This window comes from Pongo abelii, chromosome 5 (assembly GCF_028885655.2).
Source record: "Pongo abelii isolate AG06213 chromosome 5, NHGRI_mPonAbe1-v2.0_pri, whole genome shotgun sequence".
Taxonomy (NCBI): Eukaryota; Metazoa; Chordata; class Mammalia; order Primates; family Hominidae; genus Pongo; species Pongo abelii.
Genome location: NC_071990.2, coordinates 64,135,539 through 64,151,581, shown reverse-complemented (window position 1 = coordinate 64,151,581; position 16,043 = coordinate 64,135,539). Strand labels below are relative to the sequence as shown.

At 35.0% G+C, this 16,043-nt stretch overlaps 1 protein-coding gene across 6 annotated transcripts in view; it reads right to left on the bottom strand.

Moving 5' to 3' along the window:
* Window positions 1-16,043, bottom strand: part of PHF3 (PHD finger protein 3) — a 78,771-nt gene that overhangs the window by 19,048 nt on the left and 43,680 nt on the right. For all 6 annotated transcript variants that reach the window (XM_024248169.3, XM_054557667.2, XM_063724843.1 and 3 more), the window contains 4 exons: window positions 15,645-15,806; window positions 9,819-11,601; window positions 3,727-4,033; window positions 1,010-1,193 (listed from right to left, as the gene is read on the bottom strand). In XM_024248169.3, coding sequence (XP_024103937.1) covers window positions 1,010-1,193; window positions 3,727-4,033; window positions 9,819-11,601; window positions 15,645-15,786 — 2,416 coding nt within the window. In that variant the 5' untranslated portion in view covers window positions 15,787-15,806. The remainder of the gene's footprint in view (window positions 1-1,009; window positions 1,194-3,726; window positions 4,034-9,818; window positions 11,602-15,644; window positions 15,807-16,043) is intronic.

Genomic DNA, 16,043 nt, shown 5'->3' with positions numbered 1-16,043 from the left:
CAGCAAGTTCTGTCAACTCTATTATAAAACATATGTGAATCTGACCACTACTCACTACCTTCATTGTATTTCTGTTCCAAGCTACCATCATTTCTTTCCTAGGATATTGCTACGGACTAATTAGGCTACTCTCTTTCTCTCCTGCCTTCCTACAATCCAAACTGTACAGGGCAACCAGAGTTTTCCCTTGTACAAAACCCTCTAAAGGTTCCCCACAACATTCAGAACAAAATATAAACTCTGCCATAGACCCAAAGGTCCCATGAGGTAGAATAAACCATCAGAGTACCTGCTACTCTTGTTCTAATTACAATCCACAAAGAATTACTAGTAAAACTGGAATTCTGAGATCCTTGGGAGAAATTAATCACATCCTACTAATGTTCCTGAAAGACAGGGAGAGGAACACTATACAGACACACATACACTCAGGTTTTAAAATAGGGTACGAGCAATAATTTTCTCTGAACTCATCTTCTAACACTGTTCTATCCCTTATGTATTACCTTCTAATCACTCTACAGTGGCTTTCTTGCTCCTCAAATGCCACGCTTCTTTCTACCACAAAGCCTTAAGATTTGATGTGTCCCTTACCTAGTACCTCCTCCAAAAATCTTTGCACCCCTTCAAATCCCACCTCACAAGTTACTTCCTCCATTCCATGTAAAACAGAAGTCCCATTACTCTTCCCACCTGTGACTATCTATCCCATTACTCCACTTTTTCTTCTCAAGCTATAAAATAACATGCAATTTTCTTACTTGCAAACTTACTGCCTTCTTCCATTAGTATTTAAGTGCCATGAGAAAAGGGGTCTTATCTTAATTTCACTAGCGCTTCCCCAGAATTTAGAGCAAGTTTTTAATTACAAGTAAGGCCAATCACCTAACCCATTTGTACTGCCATTAAAATGTTAAATTTGTAAAAATTCCCTAAGTATACTAATTAATTGTATATTAAATAAGATATAAATATATTAGCATATAATTTTTTCTGTTCATCTCACTACCTGGTTTTGAAGCTTTTTCTCCTGTGCAAGTAACAGTTGTAGACTCTTTCGGTATTTTTTCACTTTTTTCTTCTGAGGATCTCCGAGGTAAAACTGGTTGTCCCATCTTACGAAGAGGAGCTAGCTGCCATTTTTTAATTTCATTATCTCTACAGTCTGATGAATTTCTGCCTTCACCAGACTCCTGGAAAATCAGTACTTAATTCATTAGAATGAAAATAACTAAACAATCTTTGTTTTTTAAGACGTACAAAATTAACTCTTATTAGTAAAATGAGATTCGCTCTTTCATTCGAAATCTATTCTGCACCTATTTTGTGTAGAACACATAATAGCTTATAAAGGAGAAACAAAGGACATAGAGATCATGTTCCCAATACCATTAGTAGAAAGAAAATTAAAAATAAGGTAGTAAGAATTCTCTTATTTGGCTCTGGATATGGAAAAAGGAGGAAAATGGTGAAGAAACAAGTATCTATATTCTAAAACAAATGAAATTACGTTCACTTATATACTAGCAAGTGTATCAATTAAGTTCTCAGTATGCCTATTGGCAATTTTAATTCCCATGAGGTAGAATAAACCATCAGAGTACCTGCTACTCTGGTTCTAATTATAATCCACAAAGAATTACCAGTAAAACTGGAATTCTGAGATCCTTGGGAGAAATTAATCACATCCTACTAATGTTCCTGAAAGACAGGGAGAGGAACACTATATAGTCAGACATATACTCAGGTTTTAAAATAGGGTACAATCAAAACAGTGCTTTCCTCTAGACTAAGAATCCTTTAATTTTTTATTTGTCTGGTTTTTGTCTGCAACTAGACATTCTTGAGAGCAGGAATATACTTCAATATTATACACCCAAGGCACGTAGTTCTATGCCACACAACAGAAACTCAATAAATAGTTCAACATAAAAATCTAGGGATAAGAAAAGCAGATTCCATAAACTAACATCAGACAAGTCCAAATAAAAGTCAACAGTTCACATCAAAAAGAAAAGGAAGCAGTGATCACTTGTATGGTGCACACATTTACAAAATCAGACTCACCTCAGATCCTTTTCTGATACAGACTGGATAAAGAGGTTCTCAAAATGTTAAAATTGTTAATGTTTTATGATGTCTTTTTATTTATTTATGAGACGGAGTTTCACTCTTTTGCCCAGGCTGGAATAAAGTGGCACAATCCCGGCTCACTACAACCTCCGCCCCCCAGGTTCAAGCGATTCTCCTGCCTCAGCCTCCCAAGCAGCTGGGATTACAGGCATGCACCACCATGCTCGGCTAACTTTTGTATTTTAGTAGAGACGGGGTTTCACCATGTTGCCCAGGCTGGTCTCAAACTCCTGGCCTCAGGCGATCCGCCCACCTCAGCCTCCCAAAGTGCTAGGATTACAGGTGTGAGCCACTGCACTCAGCCTTTATGATGTCTTTTTAAGCAAGACAGAGACAACTCAGCTATGGTCAATACGATGAGCTATATTTCTCATTGTACTGCATATGTATATGGCCAAGAAGTTGTACATTAAGAGGTGATTATTAATACTAGTTAATAATAAATAGAAGTTTTCCAAAGACATGCTATAAACTGTTCTCATTGTGGCTCTCAGATCCATATTATCAATTACTTTGATGATCAAATCAACAAAGTAATAACACGTATCAGAAGGACAGAATCTGATTTTCAAAAAGTCTTGACAGACAAAAAATATTAGATGCCACAAGGATATGACAAACTGGAACTTAATCCAGATTTGTCATACAAGGAATGCCTGAAAGAAACGGATTTATAAATAATACGTAAGATTCTGGAGAACATATTCTCATGCTCTTCAACCTAAATTAACTTCCATATCATGTTGTAGAGAAATTAGTTTTAATAAGGAGGCTTCAATTCAGGGATGCAAATTTCAGCTCAAACTGATGAACTTTCTAACAATTAGATGCTTAAAAATGAAGATGTATCCCCTTGCAATGGATTTCAAACAGAAACTAGATCATCACTTCCTAGAAATGTTGTAAGGCATATTAATAAATCAAAATGGTTGGACTAAAAGATTTCTAAAGCTCCAACTCTAAAATTCATGTTGAGTTTTGGATTATACTTGCCTAACCACATACATGTGTTGCCACTGTGTTTCCTCTCTATCAGTATTCTGTAAGAATAACAAATTAACGACTAAAAAAGTGATAGGTAATAAAAAGATAGACAATGAGGAAAGAAAATTTAATCAGATAAAATGCTCTGTCCTTTATACATTTCTCCTATTAAAGCCTAAACATCTTGAAATTTCTATTTAGAAAATACTTTCAGAAGGTAGTCAAAAAAATAATGCCAAATGGTCAAAGGGCTGGTAGATATTTATGGACTGAAAAGCTTTTTTAAAAAAACTTAGCAAGCACAATTTACACTTAATGGCCACAAGATCCACACACATCCTACAACAGAAAATTGAACTACCAAACTAGGGGCTAGAAATGGCAAAAAAGACTGTAAGAGATAAGGCCTGCATATTCTAAAAGTCACTATCTGGTTTCACCAAGACTGACAAAAAATTTTAAATAAAAACCTATTCACTTTCATGGAAAACTAAATTTGAAAATGTAAAAGAACATTAAAACTTCTAAAGAGAAATTTCAAAATTATTGCAGTCAGTCCATACAAAAAGCTCTTAAATAAACAAAATAATGCATTAATGAAGAGCTCACCCGTTTTAAAATTTTGACCTTGTGCTTCACTGTATCATCTATATATTTGGTTCTATCATTTGTTGTGTGTTTTGATAATCCAAGCTTTTCACACTCCATTGTTTTATCTCCACTATGGAATTCAACTGTAGCTTGGTTTTCCAAAGTATCTGGATCTAGTATTTCAGTCTTTTTGTCTTCTTCAGCACAACATTTTACACAGACATATTCTTTGTCTTCCTCGCCCATCTGTTGTGCTTGAGAAAGACTTAACCCAACACAATCACCATGAAACCAGTCATCACATCTCCCACAGCCAACCATAAACCTGGAAAACAGAACACCAAAAAACTTTTATCCCTTTTTTTAACAAGAAAATCTATGTCAAAAATGAGGCTAAATTTTCAATATTTGATTTTCTGAAACTTTGCATGTTTTCCATCTCTATCCATTCCATAAGTTCAACATACAGCAAGTTTTCAAAGAAAATAATATTCTATTAAAATGATACCTTTAAGACCTCAAATATTTTTCCTCTGGTATGAATGAGAAAATGCTGGGGGAGGGAGGGGACAATAAACCATCAGGAAGACAACTGGCCTTTGTCAGTCTTGAATACTATAAACAATAACAAAGTATAGACTAACAATAAATTTCTCCACTGAGAAGGGTGGTAAGATCTTGGTAATAATTTCATCACAGACAATCCATCAAAGTTACAGCTACCTACCTCACCACAGACGTGAAATCACACATAAAATTGGGAAGAATTGTTTATCCAACAAATCGTTTTAAATAAAAGAAAAAACTAACAATAGTAACAAAAATGGAACTCAAAAACTAGCATGATGGAGCCTCTCAAACTGTTTATTAGCCACCTTACCTAGATAACCTCAAAATATTCTGGTTCATGGTGTCACACTGATTCAGCTAAAGAATCTTTTTCTGTACTTTTAAGTTCAAAGGACTTCCTAATGATCATGTGTTTTAGATAAATTTGCTTTTCCAAATAAAGATCACTATTCTATTTTAACATAAAAATATTAGTACTTGGGTGGGATTTAATTCCCAATCTCCTCATAAAAGTTTTCCCATCATTGTCTTTTAGCTAAGTAATAACTTCACTAACCAATAGGAAAAGTCCAGGGATGTGAAATGTATGACTCTAAAAAAGCTTCTATCTTCCCAGTTTAAAAGGAGCATCTAAAACTACTTTTGAAAATAATAGCAAATGAGATATATACACAGCAATTTAATTTACATGCTTTTTAACCCACTGTTAGGAAAGCTGCAATGCTTTCAGACATCCATCCTTAACTTTGTCCTTTTTTTGTCTTCAGGCTAGCAATTTATGATACAGCTGAAAGACTAAGAAGGATTTAGGTATGTACTTTAACGATCTAAGGACTGTGCTCCTGATTTTGATAATAGTGGCACCACCAATAGTGCCAAACTCCTTTCAAAAAGCTGTAATCCAAGAGAGAGGATATTGAAGGTAACACACTGGGTGATATGGCCAATTCAAAATATACCAGAGGTACTGTTTTAATGTTAAAACTGTAAAAACTACAAGAGTGAGTTCCAATCCTTAGTGTTTTTAAAGTCTTGCCAAATACCTCATTCCTCAATAACAGCACTTCCTTTTCTTCTTCCTCATGTGCCTATTGTGTATAAAACCACTACTATGCCTTGAGACTTGACTTCATGACATCTATAACTTATCAATCTTTATCCTTGCTAGTAATGCCTGTGCTAGCTTTAGCAGGTTAAGTCCTCATTTCCCTAGGAATTAATTTGGTTTGAAAAAAATAATATAGAATATTTGGGGTTGACAAGCAAGAAAACTTTCGAACAATGGAACACACGTTTGGAAGACAGAAATAATTCCTACAGGTTTGAGATTTTTGATGGGCCCATAACGATACAGATATTCTAGCAAAAGGGGAATAAAGTTTGAAATGCAGGTGTTTAAAAGTTCTCCCACTTGGGGTTGCAAAGCTAAAATATTAAAGATGATTATTTGTAATGAGCATTGTAGCTTTCCTAACAATGGGCTAACTGCTATTTCTTGAAAGCAACTGTCTAACATGAATGTTTCTGAAATGCTGAAGGAAAGCTAATGATTTCCCTTTACTTCCACAATCAAAGGTATATTAAGATTTCTTCAAAGCAAGTCTGGGAAAGTTTCAGTGAGACATGACTTAAAAACCTACAGTACAGATCATGCTATTGTTCCAAATCCAAACCTAAAGGTCAAAATATAAAGCACATATTAAGGAATTTTCACATTTTTATTTGACAACCAGGGAAGAGTGGTTTGATGATCGTGAAATTTATCAAGCAACTATTTCAATAAGCCTCATTTCAAGTTGGAAATGTCTCATTCAAACTTGAGAGGCTATAAAAAGCAAAACTCTAGTGCCATCTACAGATGTATCTTAATAGTTTATATTTTAGGTTAAAAAATGCAGTTTTAAGAGGTTTTGAGAGACAGAAAACACTCACTCTTCTAAGATCAGAGAATTCTACTTCACATAAACATTAAATCATTTTTGTTACTAACAATCTGCAGAGAAAAATAGAATCATTTGTTCTAGAAGAAAATTTATTCTCATAAGTTTTCTTGTTTGAAAGCTATAAATCCATTTTCTAAGTCTGTTTTTTAAATATTATCTGATATACTAGTCTTCTACAATTGGGGCCAAGAAAGTGTAATGCAAACTAAAAACTCAAGCATCTTCTGGAGAAGTAGAAAAATAGAAACCACAAGGTAAATAATATGAAAAAACTAAGACTTCCCCCTTACAAAATGCCAACTGATTTACGTTTAAAAGAAGTTCAAAAGTTGCATTAATTTAAAAAATCAGAGGATTAAATAATCTGGTCTTTAAAATCATACACCTTTGGTGTAAGTTTGAATCAGGAAAATAAATGGAAGCAATAAAAATCTAGCATGATATGTTGCTTCTTTAAGGGTCTACTGTCTTTAGGATATGCATAGAAGTTGCTTATGATTAATATCACATCTAGCCATGACATAGCTATATTACAAAATATAATTTCCAACTGGGAGCACACACAAGGAAGCTAACTTCAACTGCAATATGTAAAATGATAAAGCGTTTATATAGTCTTTATAGAGGCAAAGCTGTTGCAAATGCTAGAAAATGTGTCATATTAACAAACAGCTTTCAATGTATCTAGTGCATGAAATCAAAGAGAGGATCAAAATTATTTCCAAACATGCCCTTTCTAATAAATTTACATTCTTACACAAGGATTAAAATAGGAAAACTGCAACCTGCATGACAGGTGCATTTTCTAAGTAAAGGAAATGCATACAAGCACAATGTATCAAAGTAGTAGAATCACAGTAGTAGTGAAGCCTAGTTAATATGTAAAAACAACAATCAGCTGGGCGTCATGGCTTGTGCCTGTAATCCCAGCACTTTGGGAGGCTGAGGTGGGCGGATCACCTGAGGTCAGGAGTTCAAGACCAGCCTGGCCAACACGGTGAAACCCCATCTCTACAAAAAATACAAAATAAGCCAGGCATGGTGGCGCTTGCCCATAATCCCAGCTACTTGGGAGGCTGAGGCAGGAGAATCACTTGAACTCAGGAGGTGGAGGTTGCAGTCAGCCAAGATTGCGCCACTGCACTCCACCCTGGGCAACAATGAGACTTCATCTCGAAAACAAGAGAAGAGGAGGGAAGGGGAGGGGAGGGGAGGGGAGAGAAGAGAGGAGGAGAGGAGAGGAGAGGGGAAGGGAGGGGAGGGGAAGGGAGAGGAGAGGAGAGGAGAAGAGAGGACAAAAACAATTACATAGGCTTTTTTTTTTTGAGATGGAGTCTTGCTCTGTCACCCAGGCTGAAGTGCAGTGGCATGATCTCGGCTCACTGCAAGCTCCACCTCCCGGGTTCACGCCATTCGCCTGCCTCAGCCTCCCAAGTAGCTGGGACTACAGGCGCCCGCCAGCACACCCAGCTAATTTTTTGTATTTTTAGTAGAGACGGGGTTTCACCATGTTAGCCAGGAAGGCTTTTTTTATTCACAAAATTGAAGTAATCGAAAATGCTGCTTCCATAATTGTTTCCAATGTTAATATATATTATTCACATCAATTACAGAGTGTAAACTCAAAATCTCTATGCACCTAACATTCTAAGTCATTCTACAGACTTGAGCAAAAACACTCTAGATTCTACACAGTAGATCCAAAAGGTGGCAGCAAGTAAACAACAACAAAGAGACTAGCGCCTACTCTTAATTTAGGAATATTATTAAATGTTGGTGAAGCATGAGTCATCATTAAAAAGCCTGGGCAAACTCCTGAAGACTGGACTGGAAGTTTATCTACAAGGTTAGTAAGTTACATTATAAGTTACTAACATGGCTTCCAACTCTATGCCAAAGTTTCATGTTAGAAATTCATTTACTTAAGGTACCTATTCCATCTGTCTACATGATAATTTTTTAAAGATTCTGGCAGAGAGAAAAAGGATGGTTTAAAGGAGCACTTAAAAGCACCACCTAACTCTTAATTCTCTTGCCTGAAAACAGCAGGCCCACTTCAGAACATTTGAGTAATGTGTTCATTTATTTATAGAGACAGAGTCTCATTTTGTCACCAGCTAGAATGCAGTGGCTCGATGTCGGCTCACTGCAACCTCCATTTCTCAGGTTCAAGTGATTCTCATGCCTCAGTCTCCCACACAGCTGGGATTACATGCATGCACCAGCACACCCAGCTAACTTTTGTATTTTTAGTAGAGACGGGGTTTCACCATGTTGGCCAGGCTGGTCTCGAACCCCTGACCTCAAGTGATCTGCCTACCGCCCACCTCAGCCTCCCAAAGTGCTGGGATTACAGGCATGCGACTGCGCCCGGCCGAGTAAGGTGTTTTAAATAAAAAACCATATAATTAAGAGCATGTAAGTGACAGTGAATGTAGCACTGTATTCAAACAAGAGACAACTTTTAAAAACTGGAATATATTGTTATAAACTAACCCTTGACGCTAAAAATAGGCCATGGGCTGGATCACAAATGAAGAAATACTTTGACATAAAACTTATTTTACACAATAGCCCCAACATCTCCTTTCCAAACTCCCCAATCACCCTAACACCACCAAAATAATATGTTACAACACACTTTACTAAATTGTCCCTCCCTAAAGAGTTTCATTTTTATGTACTAAGACAGTGCTGGGAAAAATCACTCTAGCACACTTTTCATGAATAAGGATAAGAAGAATATAATATACAAATTATAATGTTCTTTTATCATATCAGCATTGAAAGAAGTTCCAACAGCAATATGAACACTTGAACAGAATAATCTGGTAGCTGCAAACTCCACTTCATCTCTTGCTTTCCTTTTCTTAAAAAGCTAACAAAAAACACATTGGGGATTGAGGGGTGCAGTGTCATAAAACTACAAATCACTGAATACTAGAAAGAATGATGAAAATCAGTGCTAAAATCATCTCTAAAATTTTAAAAGACTAGAATTCACAAAAAATTATCTAAAACATTCAAAAAAAGAAATACATGTTTTCACTCTACTCCATGTTGACCTGGGTAATCCAACAATTGTTTAGCTATCAAATTTCACTGCAAGATAAAGTTTGATAGTTATGAAATGGTGTTCCTTAATGTGTTTCATTTAAAAAAAAAAAAATTCAAAAGAAAAATAGAATTTCCATTATGACCTTCATACTTTATTACTAGTTCTTCTCACACCAAATGAATTAATATATAACTTACAGACCCAAAGCAGTGTAACAATTTTCCAATTACCAGGAAGTGTTTGGCTTTTTTGCAGATGCAGTGGCTAAATTACACTAACCTGTGACAATGACAAAATATTCCCATGTATGTCAGCTGTTGGCCAGACTATGCTTTTTTAAATGTTCTAGGATGATATATTTGTAAATTCAGTAGATCCATCTTTCTATCATTTATCCAAGACTGATGAAGCTTTTTGTTTTTGCACAGGTCTCTGTGTATCAAATAATGTCTTTAAAACAATTCTCACATTAATCTCACCCCCAAAAATTGCAATTTATCTTCAATGTACACATCACTCATACACACATACACACACACCTGTTGCCATGTGGTTTTTTGCAAAACCCACACTGCTTGCTGGGAGTCCACATATATTTGCTTTCAAATGAGGAGCTATGATCAGAGCCTTCTCTTTTTATGGTAGCTATGTTATCCGGAATGAACAATGGTGGCTCATCTAAAGAAAAACTTCTGCTGCTTCTTCTTTGGCGGGGTTGTAGGTTCTTCTCAGGTTTTTTCAGTTTCAGTTTATCCTCTTCCTTAAAATGCTCAACACCTGGGTGTTCAAGCTCTTCCTTCACGTGACTATTGGTTTTCATTGCTGGGGCCTGTTGCTGAGGCTTATGACACTGTTTCTGGCTGGAATGTGATACATGTCCAGTTTGTGCAGGATGATGAGGTTCTTTCAAGCAACCAGGATGAGCGTGTGACTTATCACTCAAAGAATGAGTTAAGGGCTTGAAAATTTGTACTAAAGTTTGATCTTGTAATGTTTTTTTCAATACAGAATGAGCTTGGTTTTTCACAGATTTAACCCCAGAATTGCAACTCTGAATCTTTGGCTCCTTATCAATTTGTTTTTTTCTGACTTTGACTGGCCTATGAAAATTTTGCTGAGATTCTGGTTCATCAGTATTTCGTTTCACACTTTTGACATTAACTTTAGTTTTGCTATGTATTACTTCATACTTTGCTGCAACAATTTTCTTCGGAGTATCTGTGGTCATATTTTGCTTAGAATGAATTACAGGTTTTGTATGTTTGGATTTTACACTTTTTGACTCTAAGTAAGAAACGCTACTTGACTGGCTGTTTCTGTCATCCTGAAGGTTTGCTGTTTCATGGGACTCTATTTTAGTACTTTCTATAGCATTCAACTGTTTTGAATTTTGGTCAGGCACATCACAAATAGCATTTTCCAAAATATTACTTTCTGGTTCAAAAGTACTAGTATCAACCACCTTTAAGTTTGATTTATTAAACTCAGTGTTCTCCAACTGCCTATAAGACTCCGCATCTTCACAATAACCCAATGGTTCAATTTTATTTCTTTCAAGGGTGTTCAGAGTTTTATCAGCAATATCCATGGTATCCTTCAATTCCAAATTACATTCAGTCACTTCATCTACACAACTAGGCAAACCTACAAGGCTGTTTTCTGTCTTATTTGGATTTGTACAAGCAGCATCACCAGAAATATCAGAAGATCCAGGGTTCTCAAGAATATGGTCATCTTCATGGGATAATTTTACTGTCTCCTTTGATTCTTGTTCAACTCTTCTTGTTGCTATCATTTCTTCAACAACAGTCTCACCCGTTTTACCTGAAATGGAATCATTCTGTTCATGTTCTTCTTTATCTGAAAACTTAAACAATGGACTACCAACAGGCTTGGCTTTACATTCCATCAGAGCTTCATTTTTCTTTTCTCCAATAGTAACACAAGTCTCTGAAAGAAGTGAACAATTTAATTCATGAGATGGCACATCTATTTCTCCCGGATTATTACACTTATGCTTAGAATCTAATCCATCTTCATCCTTCATTTCAAGACAAGATGACACTGAAGAATGACTTGAAGACACTGATACTTCAGGTACCACTTCAATTTGTCCGCTATTTCGGCTGCACCTTCTATTCTCCTTATGGTACTCAGGTTTCAGTGACGTACATCCTTCTTCTTTAACTTGACTCCTCTCTGGTTGTTTCACTCCTGCTTTAGCAGTAGATACAGTCTTCCCAGATGCTTTTTTTGTGTTACTTAATGGTGCTGCATTTGAACGCTTGGCAATAGTGCTCTGTCGCAAACTTCTTACTTGTTCTATCACAGGGGAAAAAAATAAATAAAAATACTTAGCTATTTTGTCATGTGCTTTTATTTCAATACAATTTAGACTATATCACTTCTTTATTCTGAGCTATAATTTTCTCAACAAAAATGTATTGAACAGTACTCATAATGGTGATATGATATATATACACATATATATAATTTAACATATGTCAAATTTTATATTTATCAAAGTTCTCTGAATTCTAGCAGGGGGAAAAGCCTCTAAAAAATTCAGACTAATATTATACCTTATTAAAAGAAATGTTTTCATCAAATCTCTTTTCCATAAAAAGTAACCTAGGAGTGAAGTAAGTAAAATGAGCTTCCTTTACCATTAATGCCCATATTAAAGCAAGACCATCATGGATTTTTAAACATTAAATATTTCTAAATATATAAAACCAAATATATTCCAGTGCTAATGAAACCTGAACTAAAAACCTCCTGTCACAAACCAGGATCTGTGTGAGTTTCAAAATACAGCCTCAAACGGACTCTAATTCCTTTATCAATGTGCTTCCCTTAGGTCACCATTTTAGCATTAAAGCTATTCCTAAGAAATGATATCTACACAGAGTACCACATACAGCTCATCAAAACAGAAACACAATTTAAAAGACTTAAACCAAGCAAATGTATCATAAGGAAAGTATGAAAATAATTTAAAAGCCTCCCACACAATGCTCTTAATAGTCCATTAAATGAAAAGAGTTTCATTTCCCTATTCTGATACATCCCCTTGTATCAGGAGAAAGGAGAAACACAAAATGAAAAGAGCTAAAAAGAAAGAGAGCTAAATATTTCAGTAAGTACAAAAACAACCCACAAACTGAATTTGTCATTTATCACTGAACTGTGAGAATCTTTAAAAAGGTAAATGTCCAGGTGCTGACTGTAGTTCTGATCTAGTATTAATAGCATACTTTCATTCTCAAAAGTATGCCCAATTTGAACAATAAATTATATAGTCATCCTTATCTTAGAGACCCTTTCTAATTCCCATAGGACTCAACAAAGTACCTGAGTATTAGGTTAAGTACTTAATAACTTTTAAAAATTACTTGGTGGGTTATGAACTATTTATCACATATTCAGTTATAAAATTTTTTTAAATAACTAAAATTTTAATAAAGCTTTGTTTCAATATTTAGGTGATCTTTAAAGTTTTAAAGACAGATTATAGTAATTTACAGCTGTACTTTATTCATCCTTGAAATGAAACAAATGAAGGATTTTAACACTTATTACACATTAATAAATAAAGATCTTTTAACATCCAAGCGGTTGCTAAAAATGACAAAAGAATAGTATATTCAACTGTGAAGGACATTCAGGTAAAAAATGGTTTTCCAATAGGAAGCAATTTATTAAGCAAAGGCTAAAGTCACTTTTTCTCCTCTAAATATCACCTGCCTTAGTTTGAAGCCTGATTCTATAGGCAAAAAAGTTTTATTTTCCTACAATGTTTATTCTATTCTTTTCATTTGTGAAAGCCACAAGTATATACCAAATAACTGATTTTGAAAATGTATTAAAAACATAGATCAAAGAAAAGATGATGAAATAAATACATGCATCTAAATTTTATTCACTTCTCAAAACCCTACTGAAGCTATAACAGCGGGACATTTTTTGAAAAGTCCAAAAGGCAAGGAAGAACGAGAGAGGAAAAACCAGCAGCAAATTTTGGAAACCAAACAAGAGATGATTACCAAGTAATTGACATAACAGACCCAAAAGTAATTAATAAAACACTAGGCTGGCAGTGTTGGCAAAAACTAACACCATTAACACCTCAAAAGTCTTAAGACTTGATGGTCCCAGATGATTCTAAAGTGGGAATGAAGACAGATGCTTAATACTTAGAAGGGTTGAAAGCTCTTTAAAAGCAGCAGTTAGATTTCTAGATCCCTCTTTCCCCTACTCCATTTGTTGGGCAACTGCCCTTCCCTGGTCCTGAGCCAAAACTCATAGCTTATTCTCTGGAGATAGTAAAGCAAGGTTTCTAGGCTAAAAAACATAAGGCACAGTTGAGACTGGCTGTAAAGTACACTGAAATTTTTAAGATTAAGTGAATTTGTATATACTGAAAGCTGAGAAACCCCAGTCAGTTTCCCTTACGGGCTTCCATAATATGCTAGCAATCTAATAAGTTATGGAAAATAACCTAAATTCTGATACGAAGGGTTCTGCCAAACAACGGTACAGCCAGATTGCTATACACTGACACTCACAGCTGGTAAAACCCAATCCCCACACTTAGAAGTTTCATAATTTTATTTCCCTACCCTTAAACATGAGCAATAATCAAGGGTCAGACATTTCAGGAAAGCATCTAGGAAAGATGGAGGCCAAAACCTTTTTTAAAATTTTTTTACAATAATGCAACATTGAGAATTAAGAAACTATGAAAGGAGACAAAAACTGTTTAAAACGCCATTAGTATCTTAATAAAGACAAAAGAAGATACTACATCCATGAAACATGAATAGAACACTACAGAAAGGACAATTCTCAAAACAACAACAAAAAGAACATTTAAGAATCAGAAGTAGAAAACTTGACTGAAAAGTTGGAGGATAAATATGAGAAAATTTAAGCATGTTAAAAGAAAAGTTACAAAGAGGTGGGAAGTAGGCAAAATAAAGAAAACAGAGGGACCAGTCCCTGTTATGTAACAAATAATAAAGGTTCCAGAAATCAAGAGCTAACAAAATAAAGAGAGGAATTAACAATGAAATAATTCAAAAAATTTTCCCGGAATTGAACAATAACATTTTTCAGACTAAGAGAATCTACTGAGTGTCTTGAGCTCCATACACAAAATACATCAAAACCAATACATATCATCATGAAATATCAAAACACCAAAGCTGAAGAGAAAGATTCCACAAACTTCCAGAAGAAATCAGATAACATACACTCCTACACATACACACACACACACACACACACACACACACATCAAAATAAACTTCTCTGTTATAATAAACAAAATAACAACCCTGAAGTTAGAAAAAAATGGAGCAACACCTTCAGAATTTCTGAAGGAAAATGATTTCCAACCTTGAATTTTACGTCCAACCAGACCATGATTCCAGTATGAGAACAGACTAAATACAAGGTAAACATACAAGGTTTTAAAAGTGTTATCTCACAGCTCCTTTTTCTCACAAAACTGCTGGAAGAGGTGCATCACCAAAATAAAAAAAATTGAATCCAGAAAGAGGAAATAGGAACTACAACAAAAGCACAAAGCACAGACTTCCAGAAAAATGGTAAAGGGAGATCCCTGAACAGCTTTGCATCAGGCTCACAGGACTAACAGGAGTCTGTCTACATAAGAGGGAATCAGAAGGCTCCAAGAGGTGTTTTCAATAAAATGGATATGACAGAATACCTGAAATACACAAATATCTTTAGGGTAGATTTAGACAACTGGGAGAGCAGTTTTAGTATAATTGCTGGTATGTACACACTAAACAACTGAGAAACTAAAACACTTAAATCAGAAAGACAAGAAGTCATACAAGAAAAGTAACTGTAGTTTATTAAACGTATCATCTCTAATAGCATATTACTCATACTAACATAATTACCATTGATCTAACAAAATTATATATTGGAAAAATGAAAAAGATGTTCTTTTTCATGATGAGGACAAGTAGCAGGAAGAAAATCATCCACAGTGGGAAGTCAACAGATGGATGAATAATAAATCAGAATAATCAAAAAACAGCAAGATATGCATGTTACCTAGAGACATAAAGGTAAATACCAAAAAAAAAAAAAAAATTAAACCAGCTCAGAGTTACTAGTGGTTTCCCCTGGGGAAGGAGAAATGGGTAGTGTGGGGTGGTGGGTACTGAAAACTTATACAACAAATTGACATATCTCAAAACTGATTGCCATCAAAATGAATGGATTAGCAAAACATCAAGAAAATATGATTTCTGCTCAGCAGGTTTATAACCTAACACATCTGTCCCTATACCTCTGATTTTCTAGCTAGACCTCTCTCAAAGGATTACCTTGTGCCATTAAACGAGGTGATTTTCTTGGAGATCTCACTGAATTTTCTTCTACCTTGTCCCTTAAGTTCCTGTTAGGTAAAATCAGTTCTTCTTCATCAATGGTATCATTGCCACTTTCTTTAACAACTCCTTCATCCATAATATCGTCAAGACCAACAACTAGAAAAAAACAACAACAAAAAAATTAACTTTTAAAAATATTGGGAATGTTAGGCAATTAAAGGCAGTACAGAAAATACTGTGAAATAGTCTTAACACTACATACTCTTGAAAATCTGGAATGTGAAATTTTCTAACATGTGAAATTGCCACTACCAAACTTCCAAATCAAGTCAGTTTTATAAACTTCCACCTTGTAAAGTAATTAGTCAAAGAGAGTATTAGCTATATTATACT